This window comes from Rhododendron vialii, chromosome 5a (assembly GCF_030253575.1).
Source record: "Rhododendron vialii isolate Sample 1 chromosome 5a, ASM3025357v1".
NCBI lineage: Eukaryota > Viridiplantae > Streptophyta > Magnoliopsida > Ericales > Ericaceae > Rhododendron > Rhododendron vialii.
In genome coordinates this window covers 33,252,418-33,277,414 of record NC_080561.1, presented here as the reverse complement: position 1 = coordinate 33,277,414, position 24,997 = coordinate 33,252,418, and the positions used below count along the sequence as shown (strand labels likewise).

At 37.9% G+C, this 24,997-nt stretch overlaps 1 protein-coding gene and 1 non-coding gene across 3 annotated transcripts in view; one reads left to right on the top strand and one right to left on the bottom strand.

Moving 5' to 3' along the window:
* LOC131327250 (vacuolar protein sorting-associated protein 53 A) overlaps positions 1–24,997 on the bottom strand; it is a 32,448-nt gene that overhangs the window by 1,819 nt on the left and 5,632 nt on the right. For both annotated transcript variants that reach the window (XM_058360306.1, XM_058360307.1), the window contains 21 exons: positions 23,620–23,676; positions 23,260–23,410; positions 22,276–22,346; positions 19,848–19,972; positions 18,668–18,828; positions 18,419–18,560; positions 17,683–17,746; positions 16,018–16,197; positions 15,865–15,906; positions 14,986–15,090; positions 14,837–14,896; positions 7,749–7,826; positions 6,089–6,196; positions 5,924–5,989; positions 5,045–5,122; positions 4,843–4,976; positions 4,671–4,764; positions 3,392–3,469; positions 2,293–2,355; positions 868–936; positions 696–791 (listed from right to left, as the gene is read on the bottom strand). In XM_058360306.1, coding sequence (XP_058216289.1) covers positions 696–791; positions 868–936; positions 2,293–2,355; positions 3,392–3,469; positions 4,671–4,764; positions 4,843–4,976; positions 5,045–5,122; positions 5,924–5,989; positions 6,089–6,196; positions 7,749–7,826; positions 14,837–14,896; positions 14,986–15,090; positions 15,865–15,906; positions 16,018–16,197; positions 17,683–17,746; positions 18,419–18,560; positions 18,668–18,828; positions 19,848–19,972; positions 22,276–22,346; positions 23,260–23,410; positions 23,620–23,676 — 2,022 coding nt within the window. The remainder of the gene's footprint in view (positions 1–695; positions 792–867; positions 937–2,292; positions 2,356–3,391; positions 3,470–4,670; positions 4,765–4,842; positions 4,977–5,044; positions 5,123–5,923; positions 5,990–6,088; positions 6,197–7,748; positions 7,827–14,836; positions 14,897–14,985; positions 15,091–15,864; positions 15,907–16,017; positions 16,198–17,682; positions 17,747–18,418; positions 18,561–18,667; positions 18,829–19,847; positions 19,973–22,275; positions 22,347–23,259; positions 23,411–23,619; positions 23,677–24,997) is intronic.
* Positions 12,605–12,712, top strand: LOC131328112 (small nucleolar RNA snoR100). The gene has a single exon (XR_009200394.1). It is a non-coding gene; the product is annotated as a small nucleolar RNA snoR100 (small nucleolar RNA).

Genomic DNA, 24,997 nt, shown 5'->3' with positions numbered 1-24,997 from the left:
TAACGGTTAGCCATCTCAAACCCAGAAACGGAGGATATGTAGATATGGATCAAATGTTGATGAGTACAAATACACCTGATAATGAAATTTGTTGTCAACTCATGAGCCTTATTGGATTTCCCTTACTTGACTACAGCCCAAAAATTACTAAATCATGGCACTTAATTCATGCCACAACTTCCCAAGCAACGGAAATGAACAATAAATGTCTTTGAAATTCCGTGTTTGGTACATATCCCTGCACCCACCCCCGTGTCGTGTCGAGTCAACATGGGTGCTTCACCTAAAATGGAGGATCCGTATAAGATAGCTTATTCGATGATAATAGTAATGAGTACGATTTCATCAAATGTCTTTTCTGTATCCTTACCAATGAAAACTGACTAATCTGAGAGACCAATCCCATCGTCCACCAAAAGGAGGCCCAATTAAAGCCGGGACAAAGTCCTGTATGGATCCCATGTCCAGCTTGAGCAGATAATGCATACAGAATTGCAAATAATGCGCAAACAAATATGCATTGGCATTGTTATCAAGTAATACTGTCACCACAAAAGAATCTAAGGAAAATCAACTGGATATATTAACAGCATTGATCTGATTTCAGGATATTTATACGAGCATATGAAGTACTTGGAAGCCAAGTCAGGTGGTAGCAAAAAAACGAAGTAACAAGATAATAATTTTGATACAACCTTAAGCTCCAGAATCCGCTGGAACTCTGAAGGTGTTCCCTCAGGAAGCAGTGCACGATACGTATCAGCCACAGAGTCAATAGGGGATAGTATAACCTGTATATTGAAGTCAACGAACATGTAAATTGTAACTTTCCAGAAGCAACAACCCTAAACAAAACTAACCACTTACCTTCAAGAGAGCTTCAGCTTTACTCATCTCACGGCTAACAAATTTTGAGTAGTTAGAAGCTCCTGATGTCTGTCCAGAGAAATTAAACAATATGTCATAAACGAGGTGCAACGATAAGCATAACCTGAAAATCTGGACAACTAGTTTGTCTTCAGAGATACAAACTTCTAGTATAAAATGTGTGTAAAGGGACAGTAAACTCCTCAGTGGACACTCAAATAATTGCACAAACTATGAGAAAAGTATAAAAAAATAATCGCTCAAGGTAAAACACATAAAACGCGCACCCACACACAGATCACTGCTATTCTGAATCAGTCTCTGATCCCTCCTTCGGTTATTCTACTAAATTCGAAGTTCATATGTCTCTAAAGCACAAAAAAAATAATAAATAAAAAATCCAAGACTTATTTCCTCCTCATAGTCAACTATCTCATCTTTGTTGTAAACTTGAACTGTGCCACTTAGCTTCAGTTTTAATACTAAAACTGAAAATCACCTAGATGTATCATACTTTGGTTGAAGTTTTCTATTTTTCGCTCGGCGGATTGAAAACAGAAGCGGGTATTCAAATGGATTAGAAATCTGGGAAATGTAAAATTGCCACACACACACACACACAAAAAGACACAGGAGTGTCAAAAGCATCTCAAGTAATATTTTTCAGCGACTTTAAAAAGTTAAAAACAAAAGTATTTAATACAAGTTTTTTAGTAATACAAGTAGACAATCCTAAGTTCATCAAGGTCTAGTTAAAAGTATTAGTGATTAGCCGCACAAATACTTGCAACGTCACTTAGTCCTAAGACCTAGGGAATATCCATTACCAGTGTGGGCACAACAAGTCATGCACCTGCACAAGTCGAAGACTTAGATTTCAACCACTCAAGTCCCCAAGATGTGTTTCGTTTTCCTGTCTCAACGAAGCACATTTAAGGATAGCTAACAATGAGATCAATCATTGGTCCGTCTACATCAAGGCTTCTGGAAAATTGAAATATCGATGGATAGGAGCCTCATGAGAGGAAGCAACAGATGCACTAGAAAGATATCTTTGGGTCTGTTCCCCTATGTTCAGCGTGATTTGATTGAGGTTCTGTGATTCCTAGTGTTTTGTTTCAGTTATTACCAATGAAAACAAATGGAAATGTTTCTGCTTGCACATTTGCACCCATTAAAATTAAGACCTTATCGATCACCCAACCAGTTCCAAAAAGGTCGCATTAGAACTGGAATCTAGTCTGAAATGCCATTCAAAATTGCGGCTCAATTAACAGCGATGATCCAGATACAGCCAGAAAAGCATGCGCTTCATATCAAAAATCTATAGATTATAGTAATAAACCCAGGGAAGGGCCCAAAGAAAACCAGGATATCACTTTGATCATACTAAAGAGTTCATATTGTTCACGAGGATGAACTCGCCTGTCTTCCAAGGGGGGGAATATCCAGAAGAATGGTCTTTATAGCCTGAGTGTCCAACAACATCTGCAAAAGCATCATGCAATTTAATTTAAATCAACCATGTTAATTTACAGCAGTTGTTTCCGGGCAGAACTTACTACTGTTAAGCACATAATGGATTACAGGTGTGGGACAAAATATCTTTAGACTGAAACATGCATATTATATAGTTCCCTACTAGGCAACTACCAAACAAGGTACAAATAATTTTAAAGTGTAAAACATCTATGTGAAAAAAACAGGATAACGCCTTCCTTCACAACAATATTTGGGAAAATCAAATTCCATCAGAATGAAAAGCATCAATGGGAAGGGAAGCAGCATTTCACAATGCATATAGTTAAAGTTTCCCCGCTTATAGCATTAAAAGTTCGAGGAAACCAAGATTCATCCATAAGTTTACAAAGTATTTCTGAAGAATACTGTTACTCTTCCCAATAAATTGTCAAACAGTAAATCAAAGGCAAAATGGCATAGAAGTACTTCACATATGAATTCTAGCAAATCTCAATACATGACTGCAGTCTCTGTAATCTCAACGCACAAATTTCAAATGAGTTAGGAATTAACTTTTAACCACTTCATAATCTAGCAAATGTTGGTGTGAGGCACATATTTTCATTCGATGGGGCCTCGACAGCAGATACATATATTCTGAAGAGTGCTGGCCATTTTTCCTGAATCACTGAAATTTCTCTTTCTAAGAAAGGATAACACTCCAGGGAACAAGCTTAAGCACGGATGCAAGCTGTCCGTCATTAGAATGTTCCTTCGGTTTCATAAGGGCCAGGCTTGGGCATCATCAGAAGAAGGTTTTGTTTTGAACGGCAAATTTATTTATTTTTTGAAAGCTCATCAGAAGAAGGTTAGAACTGCATGGAATTTCAACTTCAAGGGTGTGCCTCTCGTAACATCCTTCTACCTTGGTATTTATGCAAACATATGCCTTTCAAGTATGGCTACGATGCCAAAAAAAAAGGTATGGCTCCAAACACTAGTGATTCTTCACAGAAGGCAAACACATTTTATTGGAACAAAAAAATGTCAAGGTCCTCATTACTTGTTGGGCTCCTGTTTCTGATATTTGCTTGCACTTGAAAATATTGAGGTAGAAGCGTGGACCAAGAGACGATGCAAGCTGCAAAAAAAATTCAGATATGAGCAAATTGGCCTAGGGGTAACCTCAAAAGTGATTTGACTGTGAAACTCTACTTGATTGATAAGAAACTCCAACAAAGAACTATGAGCATCATTGTTGCACAAAGATGACATATTGAAAGAAAGATGATAGTATGAAGCAAAGTCCCTTTAAGCATGGGTACTTCTAAACCATGCCGCGAACCCGTAACATACTGGAACCTGGTACTATGCAATGGCACTTCCACATGAGTACCAATTATGTGAAAATACTTACCAAAATTCCCATAAGTACCCCCCCACCCCCACCCCCATACCCAAGATGAAAATACTTACCAAAATTCACATAAGTGCCCCCCGGCCCCCACCCCCATACCCAAGACGTACCATTCCCAATGTTTGAGCTTGTCCCATATTGGTAAATTATAACCTACAAAACTAGTACATGAGCTTCTCTCCACTTATTGCCCATTGGTTTTGAGTTGGATGCTTTAACACCCAAAATAGTGTTTTATTTTATATCTACCAGAAGCTAACTTCACAAGACTTTTGTTCTATGCATAGCATCCTTGTACTAGAAAACTTCTGTCTATAGGTTCTTTAGTAATGTCTAAACTTTGGTTTGCACATTAGATTGACGTCAAAGTATAGTTTTCACTATGGATTCTTAACCACCCAAGTCATTCAACTATTTTCTGTATTATATGAACTATTACATTACATGCATTACACTAAATTATAAGAAACTTCCGTTATAGCCATCCTCCAGCCATACCCATACCCTACTTTTTCTAGGCTTTGTTGCATCGATGTACCTGTATCGTACTGGTACCCATACTCTTACTCGTACCCATACACATGCTTCATAGGAAGTCCTACCCAGGGTGTGAAACTATTGTTCTGCATATAAGCAAGGGGACACCCTTACCTCAAGAGCTAGTTTTGGGTGTAGAGTTCTACCCAAGAAGTTGGAACGAAATAGATATGACTGGGTAGGATAGCCTGCATGCGGCAACTGCTTCCTAGTGAGCACGATGCGCATGAGGGAGGACTTGAAGGGAACCCGCAAGTCAAATTGACCATCAAAGAGAATAAAAACATACAAACATATGTACATTTTCAGACATCATAGCCCTTAGTAGGATTTATGACTTTAAACAGCTAAAATGTATATTTAGGGTTACTATTAATTACATGATCACCTTGTCTAAGAAGAACTGGAAGTAGATAGGAGAAAGAAGACGTCCAAGGACAGGAATACTACTGGTAAGGATCGTATTAATGCTGTTGATATACCTGCAAGAAAAAGCACAAGAACGTGATAAGATGCCAGGCACTAGTAAAGTTATAAGCAACCAAAATGTTGCATCTTACGCTGATTGGTCACCAACACTTTCAAGTGTAGCCCACGGAATACGTGTCATTGCAGCCATTTCAGCATCAAATTTCGTCTCCAGGCCATGCACCAATGTTACCAATGCTTTCGTGATGACAGCTGAAAATTCATCCTGCAAATATAGATGGTTCGCATTAAATAAATGGTAAATTACCAAGAAAGACAATTTAAAGTGCTCACCTGCACTTCAGACATATCCACCGCATCCACTAGTTGAGGGTCAATTATTTTGGATACATTTTCAGCCAATTCACCAGACTGTCACAAAAAAAAAAAAAAGAGTTACTGATTTAGAGCTGGAGGATACAACTTAAAAGCAAGGATACAGACACGAGACGACACTCAGATACATTATTTTTCTAAAATGGACACGTTAGGGATACTATGAATTAAGTATATCAGATTAATGGTTCTGCCTATATATTCACATAAGTTTACGTTCCAAGTTTAAAAATACAGATGATACATCTACGAAGAATCCACATGGTCACGGCATTCCAGAAATCCTTACAAAATAGGGCATGAACACGGCTATGACTTATTACTTGTGACAGTGCTTTTGTTATGAAATTATATGTTTTATGCCTATATTGGTTTCCATAGCACGTAATTTTGAGAACGTGTGATGACGTTTTTCCAACTTGTATAAGAAAGATATGTCGAGTTCTAATATTTTGATAATCACATGTTCCCAAGTTTCGAGGAAGTGTCAATCACGTTTTAGTTCATTCATTACATAGTCATAGACACCTGACAAGCGTCGGACATGTTGCAGAAAGAGTGTCGGATCCAAATTAAGAATTTTTGTTTCTTGATTATGGACACGGAAAAAAGAGTATCGGACATGTGTCCAACAAGTGTCAGATGCAGACACTTCAACTTCTTTCAAGTGTCCATGCTTCTTAGTACAACATCAATATTAGACCTCATCACAAGCATGATCTGTATTGGCCATAATTTTAACCAGCGTCAGCTGGGATATAGTCCCAGTTAGCTCATGCAATCTAATGACGTGAACCAAACCACTGAGAAACGCTATACTTCCAAAAACCAACTCACCGTTTTGTGGCAATATTCTGCTGTATTAATGATATAACAGATCAACCGTTCATCCCTATCAGATGTCTGCATGAAATAATCAGATTGAGAGCAACTAAAGTATCATTATCTTTTCAAAAGATTGAGCTGTTGAGCTCATTAAAAAATAAAGAAAACTATCAATACCTTTATCTGTCCATCCATACCCGTGGCGGCTGCAACAATTCCAGTGCCCCCTTTTGGTAATCTTGTGAAAAGCTTTGTAGCATATGCTTTCAAAACTCTTTGAAACACCTGAAAAGGGGAACAAGCATAAAATCATAATCTGTACAAGCCGCCAACATATTCCACATTCTTAATCCACATACCGTAGATGTCTGAACTACAGTTTCTTTAACCACGAATACAATCCCCATAACAACACACATTTTGCGATATATTAAGGGGGGGCCTCGGCCCGGGAAGGGGAGAGTGGCCGAGTGGTCAAAAGCAACAGACTGTAAATCTGTTGAAGTTTTTCTACATAGGTTCGAATCCTGACTCTCTTTTCTGATTGGATGAAACCATTTATTACCAAGTGGACAATTACCTTAGTCAAAGTTTAGAATGAGGCCAGCGCAAGATTCCATTAACTGAATTGATGCCTGCTGCATCTCAGATTTCAAGAATTAACGTGACTGTGCTGATATCTAAGTCAGATGACAAGGTCATCTACAAATTCTTGGATGTTCTTAAATCGAATAACTTCAAAACAGGTCCCTTGGTATGTTAGCAATGAAAACACATATATCAAGAGAATGTATAGGAAAGGGGTCAGCTGGTCAATCAAATCAGAAACATATAATTCGTCAATGAAGTCCTCCCAACGTGTTGTTGCTGCACGACCAAAGATCAAACTTTCATTTTGACGGAGTTATTTCCTTCACTATAAGTTAGAATATTTGAGTAGTTTAGTATGAAGTGGGTAGCAAAAAGTTTCTATCCAGAGAACATAGTTAAATAAGGTACAGAATATTAGTGCAACATAGATATAGAATGATTTTTACACACAGACATGCTACTAAGGTAAGTTTTGAACCCTGATGCTTAAACAGCAGCATGAACCCTCGTTACTTTTGTTCCACAGTGTGTATTTCTTAATTGGTCTTAAGATCGGTATTCTGTTACAAAAGAAAATATGCTCAATGTTCCCATTCTTCTGCCTACATTGTTTTCTTTTGCCATATTTCTTAATGCATGCAAGAAACTAAAAGAACGTACAGGAGCCATTTTGTTTATCTTTAGGCCTTCAATACTCCTGAAAGATTTTCAAGAAATCACACAATTATACTATATTAGGATCTATAATAGACTGACAGCCAACACCAATAGCCAATAAGTACCAAGGACGTAACATCACACGGGTCATCTGTCAAACTAGGTCTAAATTAACACAGGTACAAGGAGAATCTATAAGAGACTCTAAGCCACTAGCCCCAATAACCAATATGTACCAAGGACATACAATCGCATGGCCCAACTGTCAACCTGGGTCTAAATTAACACAGATAAAAGGAGGGAGAAACAGGACGAACAAATCTTGCTAGACTCCTGACAATCTTGTACACATGAATTTGCAAGTAGAAGAAGAAATCCAACTAAAATAAGGACAAACTAGCTAGCAAACTATGAGAATTGGCTTGTGGGAAATATAAGAATTGTGACTACCATTTGTATAGCCTGATTCTATTCAAAACTTTCAGAGGTACATTAAAGCAAAAAGTGAGCATTGCACTGCCATTAAGCCTTTTAGAAAGCGAAGCTAAGTAGTGACTACCAACCAGAGAACTTAATCGACAAGTTTTACCTTGAACAAATTTAACAATGTCTGGTTTTTTGTCAATGCACTGCACCGCTTCAGGCTTCTCCTAATAATCAAAAATACCTTCACAAAACAAAGAAGAAAGCAGGTATAATGATAATTGTGAGATTAAAAACAAAAATGCTGGTAAAAAAATGTATTTAGATGCTACTGAAAAGGAAAAGTTGGATAGGACATTAATTTGTGATATAAAGCAATCAAACTTTGGGCAGATATTGAAAAAAATGGGATAGCTTGCAAAAGCTTAGTTTCGTAACATTGTTTCCATTACATCCGCTGAAGTGTACATGATATCCCTAGGCTTCAAAGCTAATTCATAGAATGAGATACAAACCAAACCGAGCTTTATGTCCCAATCACTTGGGATCGGCTACATGAATCATTTTCCTCCATTAAGCTCTGTCAAGGGCCACTTGTTCACACAAACTCATTATACTCATATCTTTGAGCACAATAACATCTAATGTCAATTTAGGTCTCCCCCTCCCCGAAGCATTGCTACCCAAAGCTATCATATTTGCTCTCTTAACTACTGCATCTCCTAGTCTACAGTAGACATGCCCAAACCACCTTAGCCTATTTTCCCTCAACTTCTCCTCTATAGGTGCTACACCAACTATCTCACGAACCATTTCATTTTTAATCCTGTCTCGTCTAGTCTTACCACACATCCACCTCAACATTCTCATTTCCACTACACTCATCTTGCTCACCTATTGTTTCTTAATAGGCCAACATTATGTCCTGTAAAGTATCTTTGGTCTTATGGCTATTCCATAGAATTTTCCCTTCAATTTTGTGGGTACCCTCTTGTCACATAGTACACCAGTAGCGCTCCTCCACTTGAGCCACCCCACTTAGATCCTATGGGTCACATCATCAGCAATCTCTCCATCTCTATTAATAATTGAGCCTAAATAGCAAAAATGATCACTCTTTGGTATCTCCTGGTCTTGGATCATCACTCTTTCTTCATGCGCACTACGTACCGCTAAACTTGCACACCATATACTCAGTTTTACTCCTACTTATCCGAAACCCTTTGACTCTAATGCTTCCCTTCAAATTTCTAGTTTCGTATTAACACCTCTAACGGTTTCATCTACGAGGACAATGTCATCTACAAACATCATACACCATAGGATATCCTCTTGAAATTGTCTAGTCAATTCATCTATAACTAAGACAAAGAGGTACGGGCTCAAGGCTGACCTTTGATGCAATCCTACGGTGATTGGAAATTCACTCGTTTCCCCTACAGGTGACTAATGGTAGTGACGGCACCTTCATACATGTCTCTAATCACCTCGATATACCCTTTGGTCACTCCTTTTCTTTCCAGAACCCACTATATGATGTCTTTAGGCACCCTATCATAAGCCTTTTCTAAGTCTATGAAAACCATATGGAGATCCATCTACTTTACTCTGTATTTTTCTACCAATCTCCTTAATAGGTAGATAGCTTCCATGGTTGATCTTCCAGGGATGAACCCAAACTATTTCTCTGACACCGTAGTCACCATCCTCAAGCAATGCTCAATAACTCTTTCCCACAACTTCATCGTATGACTCATCAATTTAATTCCTCTATAGTTGTTGCAGCTTTGAATATTCCCATTATTCTTATAGATAGGTACTAAGGTGCTCCTTCTCCATTCGTTGGGCATCTTCCTAGTCATAATAATCTTGTTGAACAACTTCGTCAACCACGTCACCCCCAAGTCACCTAGACTTTTTCACACTTCAATAGGGATACCATCTGGTCCTAAGGCATTACTCGATTTCATCCTTTTCAAAGCTTTAACCACTTCGAACTTATGTATTCTCCGATAAAACTCATATTCTATGTTCTCACCAGGTACATACACTTCCTCCCCACCAAAGCAATCCTTCGTGTTTCTCGTTTAACAACTTCTCGAAATACGACTTCCATCTATCCCTGATCGCCTCGTCTTTCACCAACACCACCGAATTAATACCTTTTATACACTTAACTTGAGAACGTCTCTAACTTTCCTTTCTTGCAGCTTAGCAAGTTTATAAATAATCTTTCTCTATCTTTACTATCGAGTCTAGAGTAGAAATTCTCATAGGCTTTCAACTTAGCATCCCTAACGGCTTTCTTAGCTTCCTTGCTAGCTTGCTTATAACCCTGAAATTTTTTTTCATTCCGGCCCTTTTGCCACTTTTTAAAGCACTCCTTCTTGGCTTTTACCATGATTTAAACCTCGTTATTCCACCACCATGTCTCCTTATTGGACCTTTTCCCTTTGACTCCCCAAGAACTTCTTTTGATATTCTTCTAATACTGTCAGCTATGGTATTCCACATGTCGTCACTATCGCCTTCCACTCCCCACCGTATTTCTTGAGACATTCTTTCCTTAAATACCTCTGGTTTCTCCCCTCTTAGGCCCCACCATTTAGTCCGTGGACATCTAGTTTCTTTTCTCCATCTATTATTCCCCTTGAGACAAATATCTAACACCAAAAGTCTATGTTGTGCCACTAGACACTCTCCGGGAATAACCTTACAATCCTTGTAAGCGGTTTGCACCTCTAGCAAGAAAATAATCGATTTGGCTTCTATTGGCTCCACTCTTAAAGGTAATTAAATGCTCCTCTTGTTTCCTATAGAGAGTATTCCCAACTATAAGGTCAAAAACTACTGCGAAATCTAAAATCCTCCTACCACCTTCGTTAAGGTCACCAAATCCAAAGTCACCATGCACCTTCTCATACCCTTGCTTATGCACTCCCACATGACCATTGAAATCGCCTCCTATAAATAGCTTCTCACCAAAAGATATCCCTTGAACCACGTCATCCATCTGCTCCAAGAATTGCTCTTTAGTAAGATCATACAAGCCTATTTGGGGTGCATAAGTACTAAGAATATTAACTATGCTCTCTCCGATCACAAGCTTAACTAAAATAATCCAATCTCCTTTCCTCGTGACTGTAACTACGAAATCTTTCAGGTGTTTATCTACTACGATACCTATCCCATTTCTATGTCTATCCTTACCCGTATAGTAAAGCTTATAACCTGTCCTTTATCTCCCTAGCTTTCTCTCCTACCCACTTAGTCTCCCGAAGGCAAGCTATACTAATCTCCCTCCAAAGCATGGTGTCAACTAGCTCCCTAGTCTTACCCGTTAATGTCCCTATGTTCCAAGTTGCTAAACGAATCCTATAATCCTGGGCTAACTTCTTTACCCGTGCTCGTCCAGGCACGCGCAAGAACCCTTGCTCGCTTATCACCACACCCGGCGCGGTGTGGCGCCCCTTGCTCATTTTTTGAAGCACCCGAAGGCAAGCACAACGCATCACTTAAAGGGAACGCCCTAGCATGTCTCATAATCATATTTGGATTCATGTTATAAAGATCTGACGGGTTTTTTACGTGTTGGATGTTAGCTACCTAACGCACAACCCCCCTCCTTTATCCGGGCTTGGGACCTGCTAGGAAAGAAAGATAAGGCTCTAAGCACGAACATATAACTCAGACAACACAAACAGAGTTAAGAATGATACACATGTTATCTTGAAGAAGAGAAGAAATGGGACAGAGATTCCAGAATGCAAATTTGACAATTCGAGGATTGCAGTGGTGTTTATGTCAACTGCAAATCAGGGTCAACAGTCTGACACTTTTTGGTTGGAGGGTGGGATGAAGTTAATGACCCAAATTTAAAATACCCAAGTAAATATTGACTTTCCTAATATTTTTTGTATTATTACTATAGTGAAGCATAAAAGGAACTTTTAGCTATTAAACCTTAAAACTGAACAGACAGACTTCCATTTATAGATTGCAGTTTTTCTTCCATATCACGTTTCAAATTTTGCTCTCACATAGAAGTGATTTCTCAATTATTTGGGACAAAAATTTCTCATTGTTCCTACTTTTTTCAAATGGAAAGTTTTCCTTTATCAGACCAATAAGCCTGGCAACAAGAATAAAGAGGAAGCTCTGTGCAGCAATATTGAAGCCCGAATTTCAAAGAAAGAAAGCCTATATTTTGGATCACCTAATAGTATTACAGGTAACTAAGCTACCATGTTATCAAAGTATTATTTCCGTCTAATATTAAGTACTTGAGTATAACAGGGAAGGTAGCAGAACCAACTATCTTTTCTATGTATATCTAGCATATAAAGAGTCACGCTTGGATTTTGGAGAACATCTAGCTTATGATCTGTCTGTGATTGTTATCGAAGTAATTTAGAGATCATTCACAACCTAAACTACTGATTTTTTGCTTGCATACAGTACCATAATGTCAAGCTCTCTCGTTAACTTAAATTTCAACATTGCTTCCTAGTTAGATGTCAATTTTTTGTGCTAGATAAGTATTGATAAAGAGAAAAATCATACAAATACCATGCATACACCTCTATCAACAAGTTCAAAGAAGAAACAAGGGTAAAAACATGTAAAACGGGGGGAATGAGACACTTTTCACACCATGAGGGGTTAATAGGGGAGGGTTTGAAGGATCAATTTGTGCACCCTTAATTACAACTCCAACCATTATCCGGTCCACCAATAAGCTAGGAGGCCTTAGAATCTCTTTGAAGGTTTGTTCAATGTGTTGAATTTATTTCATCGTAGATCTCATATACAATTGCTGGCTTATTTTCTTAGAAACCAACAAACCTGGTTTCCAGTTGTAGGGATTCCTTACTTTGTCAGCTTAAATTTTTTACTATGGTAGGATTCCTAAAACTGTTGACAGCAATATCAGTTCTTCACAAGGCCAACGAAGGTACCCAATAATGATTTCCGATTGAAAACTGTGTAATTGATTGAATTCTAATCATTTTTATCGAATTGAATTGAAGGAAGCATGGTAATGTGCACATAAATTGATTTGGGTCTCTAGGTCTGCCCTCTCTGACGCCTGTCGGCTTTGATTTGGGGGCACGGTTCTGCAACAAAATGTCCCTTCAGCTCCTCGGTTCTTGGAGGTATAGAGGGGCCACTGTTTCAATGGTATTCTAAGAGCAGCCTTTGTGCATATATTGCCAAAGGTTAGGTCTGTCTTCAACCCTCCCCCGCCCATAAGCCAAATTATTGGGGACTAGATGGGTTATGTTATTGTTGTTGTTGAATTGAAGAGAGTAAGCCATGATTCTACAAAAAATCAACAATAGGCAATTTCGCATTTGTTGAGTCACTTCCTTGGCTCAAATTTCACATCCTACATTGCGTGTGTAGCCTAGACTACATTCTATATGTATTCATGGTCTATTTCAAAATCTTTATAGGTGGGAGTGATTGTTAATTGTAAATCCAACTAGTGAATCTAAGGCAGGAAGTATCTTAACTGTTCGACAAATCCACGCCAATGAAGGAGCACCAACCAATTGGTATCTCTCCCATCACCAGGCAAATAGGAATGCGTTCAACTACTGACTTCGTGTTATTTCTGGTCCAAATGTCCAATAAGAGTTGTAATTATATTGGTTAGAGCATCCAACTCAAAACCAATTGGCAATGAGTGGATAGGCAGCTCATATACAAGTTTTGGAGGTTGAAATTAACCAATGTGGGACAAGTTGTAACAGTATTGTCTGGTTATATTAAGGTGTGGCCAATTAATTCCTGGCCTTTCAATATCAAGCAAAGGTTCAAGTTACCAAAGGGCTATACGTGCTGTCCATTTGAGATGTTTACCTAATTAATATCTGACCAGCAAGAGTTCTGCATTGGAGTCTGCACCTATTTTTGGATAACTGACGTGAAAATTTACACTAGGGGAAAGGTTTTATTTGCACATTTATAAACAATTTCAGAGAACCTATCTATTATCATTAAATATTCACATCCAAGTTATGGTATGAACGCCGCATAACACCCTTGCTGGAAATATGGTATCTAATACCTCTCTTGTTTTCAATCCGAACGTAATCCAAAGTTAGTTATGAACAGACATGCATAGGTCGCTGCTTTAAAAGTGGTTCTGTTTTGGAACTGAAGAAACACAGAGATGGCTAGTTTGGGAGAAGTGCTAGGGAGTATACCGTTTCAACCAGCAACATAAATAAAACCTTTACCACCGCTGCATACCCCCACATATTAGAAAGCTACAAGGAAATCATAAATACTTAACTGGATGCATTAACTACTCCGAATCCCAAACTACAAGAGGCTCAAAAAGTGTCTCAGCCAAGTGGTTATTCCAGACCTTCGACCCTGCTCACCCAAACTTATGCAAGTCGAAACATAAGGAACCAACAACCACATCTCCTTTAACCTCTTTTTAACTCTTTTTAATCCAACCATGAGTGACTTTCGGCACCCCAATTGGGAATGCTCAAACAAAGCCCAAAGTTGTGTAGCTGCTTTACAGTACATAAGGTCAGCAACCAAATCTCCAACTTATTTATCCATGCAACACCAAATCAAAGTTACAAGCCTTCAATGATTTAAGTTACATCTGACATGCAGAGAGTGCCTGATACTACCATTGTTTATTAATATGACTTGAATTGACACTATAATGCACAAACCTTTGCTCGATTACTACCAACAAGAGAAAAGATGGACTGATAAACAAACAAAGACGTAAAAGCAAAGACTGGTATCGCATTCTATCAATACCAATAGACATGTCATCGAAGGAGAAATATGATGCTGAAAACCCAAGTATGGGGAGAGCAACTTAATTATCGAACTATAAGGTCATCTAATCAAGCCTATATACTGACAATGTAATAATACATAGTATGACTAAGCCAAATACATTGACCCCAATAATGGCAGTCCTGTAGTATAAAAGAATGAGAACATGCAGTCTCGTGAGACAAAGTTCACCTAGAAAATTATTGTTCAATCTACAAAGAAAAGGCATACTGCAAGTAGAGGAGAATGAAGAAAGGAATATGTTTCCAGCATCACCTGATCTCAGATTAGTGATGTCAGGTCCCCAAAATATACATACCACAAGCAAAATCGAAAGAAGCCTAAACGTTGGTACATATGCATAATGTGCTCCATCTAAAATTATGATCACCCATTTGGGACTGATTTCTGCAATTTCCAAATTAAAATTCAAGTTGTTACCTGCATGCTACTGGATAAAATATTAGTCTGTGTTCCCTCCTCAATATCCCATGTTTCTTCCTGCCATGTGCACATATGTACATTAGTAAAGGAAAAATGGGCACGTGAAAAAACATAAAGTGCTTTCATAATGCAAGATAAACTCAAACCTGAACAAGTTTTTCCAGATTCTCCATAAGAGTCTTCTCTTCTAGTTCTACGTACACCACCATGTGAGGTTCAAAGCAAGATGAAATAATTCCACGAAAATTGAACTGCCACATCAATGCAGATAGATAATTCTCAGCAGCCAGTTTTATTGGCTGAAAGCCTGAAAGAAGATGAAAACTAATGTCCAAAGTTAAATCTGACTCATAGAAAGGTATAAAATGAAGGCAAGTTACTGTAGTGACATGTCCGATTAAGCACATCAGAGATGTCACAAAACATTATTACTGTCTCTAGGCATGACATTTTGCAAAGATAACCACACCTTTACTTTAAGAGGTATCTCTCTCAAGGAGATAAAACCAATAATGTTGAAACAGTACAAAGCACTTCAAGAACCATTAACTATGACTTGGGCAAGATAAAACTGTCTTCACAGTTCACAGTATGGTAAACTATACTGTTAAAGCATCCAACTCAAAACCAATTGGCAATGAGTGGAGAGGCCAGGCTCATATACTAGGTTTGGAGGTTTTATTTAACCAATGTAGGACAAGCTCCAACACTCCCCCGCACGTGCGACCCCTGACTCGCACGTGGTGAGGTAAATAAACGATTCCACACATATGACAACAATCAACTATTAACGACAAACAAAGGGGGAACCAACCATCAACGACATAGAGTCTTGTCCAAAAGCCTCCGAAAACCTAGCTCGGATACCAAGTTAAAGCTCCAACATATACAATTGGACTGTGCACAGCTGATAAGACTTGCAGAACTGGAAAGAAAGGCATAATCACTACAGACACAGTTTATCCTTGTGCAAGAAAGGAAGATGTTTTCCAGCATAATTAATTTCCCGGAAGATATGGACATACCCCAGCTCCTGGTACCAATAAATCTTTTTGTCCATCTTTTTCCTAACAGCAAAAAATTGTAAGGCATGATAAGTATCGAAGCAGGAAACAAAATTGCCATCTAAATTTTTGTCAGGACATTTTCACTAAGGCAACAGCTTAGATATTGCGTACTTTGCTCTCACTTCCTTGATGTGCAGCAAGCTTTTTCTCATACTTCTTCCGAATATCTGAAATAGCTTGATTGTTAGTTTCACCAGTGTCTTCAAAGTCATTCCCTGCCTCTTTACTACGAGTGCCAGCACCAAATTTATCAGCCAACTCTTCTTCAAATTCTAGAGTCCGTTGCAGCGCCTATACAAATTTACAAAAATTAGAAAACATCAGGAGAGATTGCTCCACATAAATGAAAACTATCGTGAGAAAGCTCCACAAAAAATTGTTTCAAATCAATATCTCAAAACAGATAACAGACAGGATTCTTGTCAGGTGTGCTGATGACTGCCTTGGATCTGATCAGTACCACTTTGGCCTTGCTTAGCAAAACAGTGAACCTTGTGAGACTGCAGAAGGACGGCCAACCTTATTTAGGCAGAGCCCTTTTGGCTTAGTCAAGAAACAAAGTGTTTATACCACCATTAATCCAGATCCACTAAGAGCACTCCATATTGCCAGTTGAGGGATAGGACTACATGTTGCTGTAATGGGTAGTAAATCCAATTATACAAAAATACCATATTTTCAATGAACAAACATCATTTGTTTCCCTGATATCGTACACAATACTAATAGTAATTCACAGGAAACGTATCCATCTTGGGAAACAATATATCATCTATTTTTAGTAGATCCAATGTCACATTGTCACTTGTATTTAAAATGGATCAGATTCAGAAGCAACTAGAATGTGAGTCATGCCGATGAGAAAAGCTTCTTATTGAGAATGGCATCAGGGACTGCCAACGAAAGGTCAAACAAATTCAAAAACATGCCCCCGCATTTGACTCAGAAAGGAATATCCTTGGAGCAAGCCCCAAGTAATGGGAAGTAATACTGCTGAACTTGAAAGAAAGTAAACTGAATAGTACTTAAGAGATTTCACAAATGAAAAGAAACAAAAGAGTTATGAAACAGATCAAAAATCCTCTTCGGGCAAGGATGCACAATTCCAGAGAAAGCTTACAGTACTCAGCTAAAGAGAGGTGTATAAAACAAAGAATAGCAATGTCACAAGATTATGAAATAGCATAACTAGAGACATATGGAAAAGACAAGGGAGACATATAGCACAATAGACTGCCCAATTCAGACAACCGTCAAAAACAATCATCCTTGGTGATGTTTCATTGTTTCTAATAAACAGAAATATATCCAGAGAATCTAGCATACAACATCAAGTGTCAACGCACCATCCCTAGAGGATCAAAAAAACCACCAGCCATTCTAAACAATCAAAACACGTGAAAAAGACAAAACCCATGATGAACAAAGTTTTCTACAACGGAATTCTAACAGTCTTAAATTATCTCTTTCTTTCTTTTGAGAAGGGAGAGAAAAGGAAAAGGTTTTTTAGTACATGGAAAGGCAATGGCAGGAGAAGGGATAGACAAGAGGATGTTGACTAAATACTCCAATAGGCCTATGGTGCATAGAAACTATGACCATAAACATGACAGAACAGGATACAAGGGTACCTGCACCTGATCCAAAAAGTTGGTATAAGACGTCATTGTTGATACAGCCAGACCAATCTATATTCTATAATTGAAATAAAAAGAGATGGGGTGACTAGTTTGCCACAGAAACTGTGGATAAATGGCACATAAACACGTAACTTACCAGTAGTAATGTCCCAACATCAGGTTTCTCTTTTAAATTATCAAGGATCTCCACAATTTGCGTCCTGTAATACAGAACCAGAGAAAGAAAGTCACAAGCAGTTAAAGATAAACCTAGAAAAAAAATACATTCTACTTGTGCAGTACAATCTAACAGGTTTAAGACTGAAAATGAGACTAACATCCTATCATGTAGGTTATGCAGTAGAAAACTAGATAATGTTTTATGTGAGCCATTGTGATTATTTTCTGTTACCTCACTAAATTTTCTAGAAGATGCAAATGGAACTAATAAACGATTATATATCATGATTCATGTCCCAACAACAAAGGTGATTCATGTGCCAACAACAAAGGAGACAGGCAAGCCTTATGTGCTTTATTGCATGAAATAGCAACAGAAAACCCCATATTAAGATAACTTTTAAAGGCCTTTCTTGGTTTTGCAGTATGTTATTCTCATGTGCGCTTTAGTTCGTGACACATCCCTCTGTTCCAAAATCGGGTACTGTAAGGCAGCATTTGGTTCACTGGAACGAAGGCTGCACGCTGGAACGGAATGTTCATTCACTTAGAATGCTGATTCTGATGTTTGGAATGCCAAGCTACAACATTAATTCCTTCCCAAAATCTTTTCAATGGACCAAACACTACCTAATTTTATCATGCTCATATGATGTTTTCTTCAGTAACATTAATATGAAAATATTAAAACCAAGAAACAATAACTAGCAGACCTTGTCAACTTGCAGAACTGGATACAGAGCAAGTAAGGAACGTGCCACGAAGGAGGAAATATTTTCCAGATTTCCTCATTTGTTCTTAATCGACGCTTGATCCAAGCATATCTCCTTTCAGTTTTATCCAACTTTGCTAGTTCTAATGAAACAGTTATCGCAACCAAAAAACAAAAAATAACAAGATTATGGTCATCAGAAGCAACCATATATGCGAGGGAAGAAACAAAATTAAACCCAAGTGCAGACCAGCTCCTTCAAAGATCTGTCGATATGAAGTAAGCTCCCTGCTGCAAAAATTCTTAACCAACTCCTCCCTTACTGATGGCTCCAAGGCATCAACAACTAAGCAAGCATCTGCAAGCTGCTGAAGTAGATTGCTTTCTTCAGTCTCTTTCCCTGTACCTAAGCTGGTAGAGAGAGAGAGAGAGAGAGAGAGAGAGAGAGAGAGAGGGTGAGAAGGAAACTCGAAGGCATGTGCAACAAGGAGTCAATAAGGTACATATTCCTCCGATGCATCTGTTAGCTTTCATATACCATGTTTGGCTAGATCCATAAATACAGAAAAGAAAAGCACCAGAAGGCATAAGTAAGCTGAATTTCAAACATGTACAATTACAGGGGACGAAAAACTACATAAATTCCCATCCATGAACCCAATTGCCGACATCCCCTACATCAGAGATCTGACTTCTAAGTTTATTACTTCGTTTATTGGAAGTGATGTAGGAAAGCCCTACAATATCAAGGTAGACTCTGCAAGAATTATTAACGAAGGGAAGCTAAAAGTTGGTTCTACCTTAATATCAAGGTAGATAATTGGCTTACATTTGTCGTATATTTTCAAATATAAGGCGTTGCAGTCTTTAAAGTTGGTTCTAACTTAATAACAAGGTAGATAATTGGCTTACATTTGTCGTATATTTTCAAATAAAAGGCATTACAGTCTTTAAAGTTGGTTCTAACTTAATATCAAGGTAGATATTTGGCTTACATTTGTTGTATATTTTCAAATATAAGGCGTTACGGTCTTCATATTGGTGGCGATTCTTAGTTCTCCATTATGAACTTGGAACTCATCCACGGCTATTTACGAGAATAGTAGTCAATGCTCAAGAAAAAGTAGGCTATGAGTGCATTCTCATTTTCAATGAGCATCATATGATTTAGATGAGTTACTAAAACATGATTTTCGCGAATAATGAAAACTTTTGGAAACACATGTTCCCGCTATTATAAATTCTAATGAAAAAATAGAGAACCAAAAAAAAATCAGTTGAACATCACCAGAACATTTCCTCAGTGTAAGAATTTCCTGAAAATGAATCTTACAAAAAGGAACCAAAAAGATGTCTAACATTCTTTGTACTAGCCAACTACAGGAACAGAAAGATAATCCAAGTATTTTGCCATAAGAAGTCAAACATACCTTGAAAAATCAGAGAACACATGTGACTTCAGAATTTGCCTGATGTTCTTAAATTTCTCCCTGAGCTCAGTGATCTTAGGGATATCTTTGTAGGCTTCAAAATGACTACATAACTGGTTCACAGCCTGAAATCCATTACAGATGAAAATTAGCAAACAGGATGCAACTTCATATGAAGAACAAAACCACAAAATAACCATTGATTTTGACCGGTACAAGCCTTCCCAAACAACAAAAATGAAATATCCAGCCACAGGCCAGTTGCCCAGAGCTCTACACAAGAACCATGGCATACAAACGAAAAATTTGTACAAGGCATTCCCTTCCCCACCCTCAACATAAAAATAAAAATAAAAATAAATTATATACAAATACTAATCCTAGAATATGGGAACAAGTACTCACTGTACTATACTTTCCGTGAAATGATGCACAACAGATAAATAGAGGAGCACATCTGCATGGATATACTGCTGACTACATCATCAAGGTCAATCTACCAAAACGATGTATACGTCGTCCAGTCTCCAACAGTAATCCACTTTGTGTAATAAGTGTATTTGTGAGAAACATTAAAGAACAAATTGTAGGAAAGAGAGGATCGTAACAACAGGAGTTGAAGCTTAACGAGAACTGAATGACCAAAGCATGTTGGATCAAGAGCTGAATTTTTAGGTTTTGAAAAGAACAGAATTAGTATGTTTTATCAAGTAATAGATTCAGGAACTGTTTGGGTTTATTTGTAATTAGTTTATTAGTTGTTCTATAGTGTAACTAGTTCATTCTCTAGGACCATAGTGTAATTAGTTTTGTGTGTTGTATATATTATTTCACATCAATGAGAAATAACCCTAACTTTTGGGTCTCAATTCTATCATCTAATTTTACAGTAACTTTCTCAAGGCACCTTCTTATATAATCTAGGACAGAAACCGACTTTAGTCAATGATCAACCATCAAAATAACTGCTAATTAGCACTAAAAAAACAACCTTGTATTTATTCATTTCTCAGAAACCCAAAAACATACTAACACTAACAATACCAAAGACAACATAAGCAACAACCACAACATTAATAACAACATCATAGTAGAAATGACAACACTCCGTGTGGTAGCAAGTTCTTCATCTAATCTATTTGCAATTTCATATTTCAGCCCCTTCATTCCGAAATTCATTTGGTGTAGCATACAATACAAATTGTTGCTTATTACAATGTACACTTTATCAGCACCAACTGATAAGGTGAGAAAGACAATTGTGATGATATATGTTCGTTGTATACAATAAACCACTGCATTAGACTCCTAGCAAGTGAAGAACTTTTCTTAGCATATAATTCACGTGATGAAAGAAGGAACCAAATGAAGGCTTCCTTGCAATCAAATAGGGTGGGCAGGTGCTTTTAACCTTGGATTTTCCAGTCAAAGGACATAGGAGTTTGGGTGGAAGCAGGTTTAGGCTTTCAATATGGTCAGGTTTAACCAGCAAATTGCTAGAGAATGAGGTTATTGGTTGCTGGATCTTCTGGGCAAGGTGAAATCAATGAAATTGGGGCCAGAATGATAGGACAAGTAGTTAAAGGCTGTGTTGCATGGACTCTTCTTAGAAATAATAGTATAAAGGACACTTTCAGACACAAGTCCTCGGACAAGGGTACGATATCCATGGCCAGAATGAGGTTATTGGTGAAAGTATCCTTGTACTACTCCAGCTCTAAAATACTTCAATCTCGCAGCACTGAGAGTGGGAAGGGCAGCAAGGCCAAATATACCAAACACCACATAAACTATTGTTGACCAGTGAACTATAGATAATCCTAAAGAAGCATATCATCCCATTCTGTTTTTTCTTTTGGGTTGATTGATAAGAAATGTATATTTAAAATAGAAGAAATTGTCAGGCACGACTTAACTTACATCTCAAGTAACAATATGAATAATAATAGAATATCACGTCCATGTTTATTTAATACAGCAATGGCTTAGGGATGTGCATTGTAAATAACTACAATTTACACTTAGAAGCAGTATTAGCTCTCTTCAATTTGATTATGCATAAAAAGGATATGATCCACATTTCCTCCTCTTAAGTAAATTTTCAAAGGGCCAAACTCGTCCAGAACTGAATTGTTAAGGTGCGCAGCCCGGAAAATAGGTATCCACAGGAATTTTGCTTGTTAGTGAAAGAACATCTTAATGTAAAGGTTTCTAGAAGTTAGGTTTCTAGAAGTTACGTTACCAATGGCATGCTGCTTTCATCTACAAAAAATTAAAAATAAAAAGGGCCAGGAAATGTACGATAAAGAAGTAATGCAAAATTCAATGCACGCTGACAATAAAAGGAAAAAGGTGACGAAATGACATAATTACAAAACCACCAACCCATACTGGCGCAAATATGAATCGTGAACTCAAAGGATGGTACCTCTAGCTGTGCAGCTGCCTCCTTATATTGCCGTTTTGAAGCCATTACTTGAAGTTGTTCCACAGCAGAGACTACCATTAAACACAAAGCGTGTGATGCAGTAGGTATTCAGTGTTCATTTCAGCTCTTTTCAAGGAACTAAACAGGTTGTGGATCATTACAATGTCAAAAATAATTCAGTAAAAGTAAGGCATGCAAGATTCCTGATAAGAACGTATCAAATATGGCTCTACTCATTACGGACGTGCAAACTGCTAAATCAGTTCTAGTGACGTCAAACAACTCCAACGTATCCTTTCAAAACTGAGTACCATATAACAGTCCTTGTGTAGTCAGGCCAAACTTCATTCATTGCTCCTGATGTATTCGTGAATGGATATGGTTAGGGTGTTAATTAACCCCAACACACAATGAGCTTAATATATATGTTGATAGAGTCACAAAATATCAAAAGACTAAACTACCCTCACTCAATAAGGATATTAAACACCAGCTCCTAACATTCCCCCTAAAGCTAGGTAGTAGATATCACAGAGACCCAGCTTGTTGCATAATAACCCATGTGTGGCTTGCACATAGTGTACATAAACTATGACCGCTGAAGGATGGACAATATTGACCTCCTACATGAAAATTTGCCAATCAATAATTAAACCAATACCATAGCATAATGGACGTTTCGGCAAAAATTAAGAATTTTGGATGACCCAATTATCCAGTGGCATAACACACATATTTTCACCACTCTGAAATTTTGAATCTCACAATCTTGATTACAGTCAAAATACAAGAAGGCACTTCACAACTAGACTAGCCCTCGTTATGCAGTTGTGCTCGTGTTGATAAAAGTCAGAGGTTCAAGAGCAGATATATGGATAGACATACATATCTATATGTATATGGAGAGAGAGAGAGAGAGAGAGAGAGAGAGAGAGAGAGAGAGAGAGAGAGAGAAGGAGAGAAGGAGAGTTAAAAAAAACCAACCTAACATGGTAAGACGATGTAGGGCAGTGATTGTCGTCGTTATATGTTTCTTGGCAAAATCTAACTTCTTAATGTCACGGCATATTTCCTGAACCATGGTTTCACTTTGCTCAGCCTTACTTTTTATTTCACGGATCTTATACATAAGTTCCTGCTTAACAAGAAAAATATATATATATATATCAGTACAGAACCAAATTTATGTAAGAGATCCCATTAGCAGCACATAGAGGTTAAAATTACAATGATATTGGGGCTTTTTCTTTAAAGTTGAACTTTCTAAACAGAAAAAAATCGGCTTTGCAAAAAAGTGATGTCCCCGAAAAAAGTGCTTAAGTGATCAAATTTTGATGAACAAACCTCCACAGCACGAGTAGCTGCAGCAAGATCCTCCTTGGCTTTAGTTCCTGAATTACTCTGGAATTACAGTGGTTTAGCATTAAAAGAAATGTTAGCAACAAACGAATATCATAAGAAACTCATCACAAAAAGATGCGCATAAAACGTGGGCAACCACATGAGGTAGTAGCGAGAGTGACCTCAGTTTTCATACTCTTCTATGTTAAAGTATGCATTAAAGTTGTGGGTAAGGCCCTGTACTAAGTAGCCTTAACAAATCCAACCCCCCATTGGAAATGAAGGTGAACAAGTCAGATCTATCCCCCTTTCATTCTCCTTACCCTTGACAAGTTCAAGATACAAACATAGCCCTCAACAATCATGAACAAGTTATGGGTTTCAAGAAAACACCGTGAGTAGTATGCAATGTTGGAATTCAACTTTGGGTGGATCAAGAAATGTAGCAGTGTATCTCCCTACCATTGTGGTTCTTTTTTGCTAAGTTAAAAAGGGTGGAGGATGGGGCTACTAACCGTAGCAACTCTCCTTTGAGCGTAACCATAGGGACTCCAAACCCTTGGCAGACCTAGGAAGGGACCAAAGAGCCATAGCATCTACCGCCCCACCAAGGGCTAGTGGAACACAGCCGAGCTTTGCAAGAGGACAAAGTTTGAGGGAGCGTCGATTGTACAACTCGAACCTTAGACCTCTTGACCACCCAAACCACTTGAGAGTAAGCCATGAACCACTAGGCTACCACCCTTGGTGGTCCTACCAATTTTGTTCTGCTAAAGCATCCAAGCACCATAGCATGCAACTTTAAGTTCACAATTTAAAATTAGATTGTCATATCATTCGTTTGTTTGTTTCTATGAAATAAAAAGGATGATTGAGGCGTTGAAAGTCAAAATTTCATAACAAAACCAATAAGAAAGCATAACCTATTCCTACCTTCAAAACAAAAACCAATCAAATCGTGCAAGCACCCTACATACAACAAGTGCATCAATGACATTTTCTGTCGCAATACTCAATATTCTCTCACCAAGAACACTTAATTTTAAGGTGACAGTAAAGCATGAATAAATTTCTTCTTGTATATTCTCTTACAATAACCAATCATCAAACAATTTTGACGAATGGAACAAAGGCTTATCAAACCATAAGATCCCACTTTGCAAGGAAATACCAAATTCCACTCCAAGACAAACATGAGAAGCATCCATGACCACACCTGTCGTTCAACCTCATAGTAGATAAGAAGATGGCTTGAGGACTCATCGTTCTTGTACATAAAATGCCGGTAAACACATGTTTGTCTCTTCATGATCAAATTCTAAGTGGTCAAATAAATTTCCAGGCATTGACATCACGGCACACCAAAAAAAAAAAAAAAGAA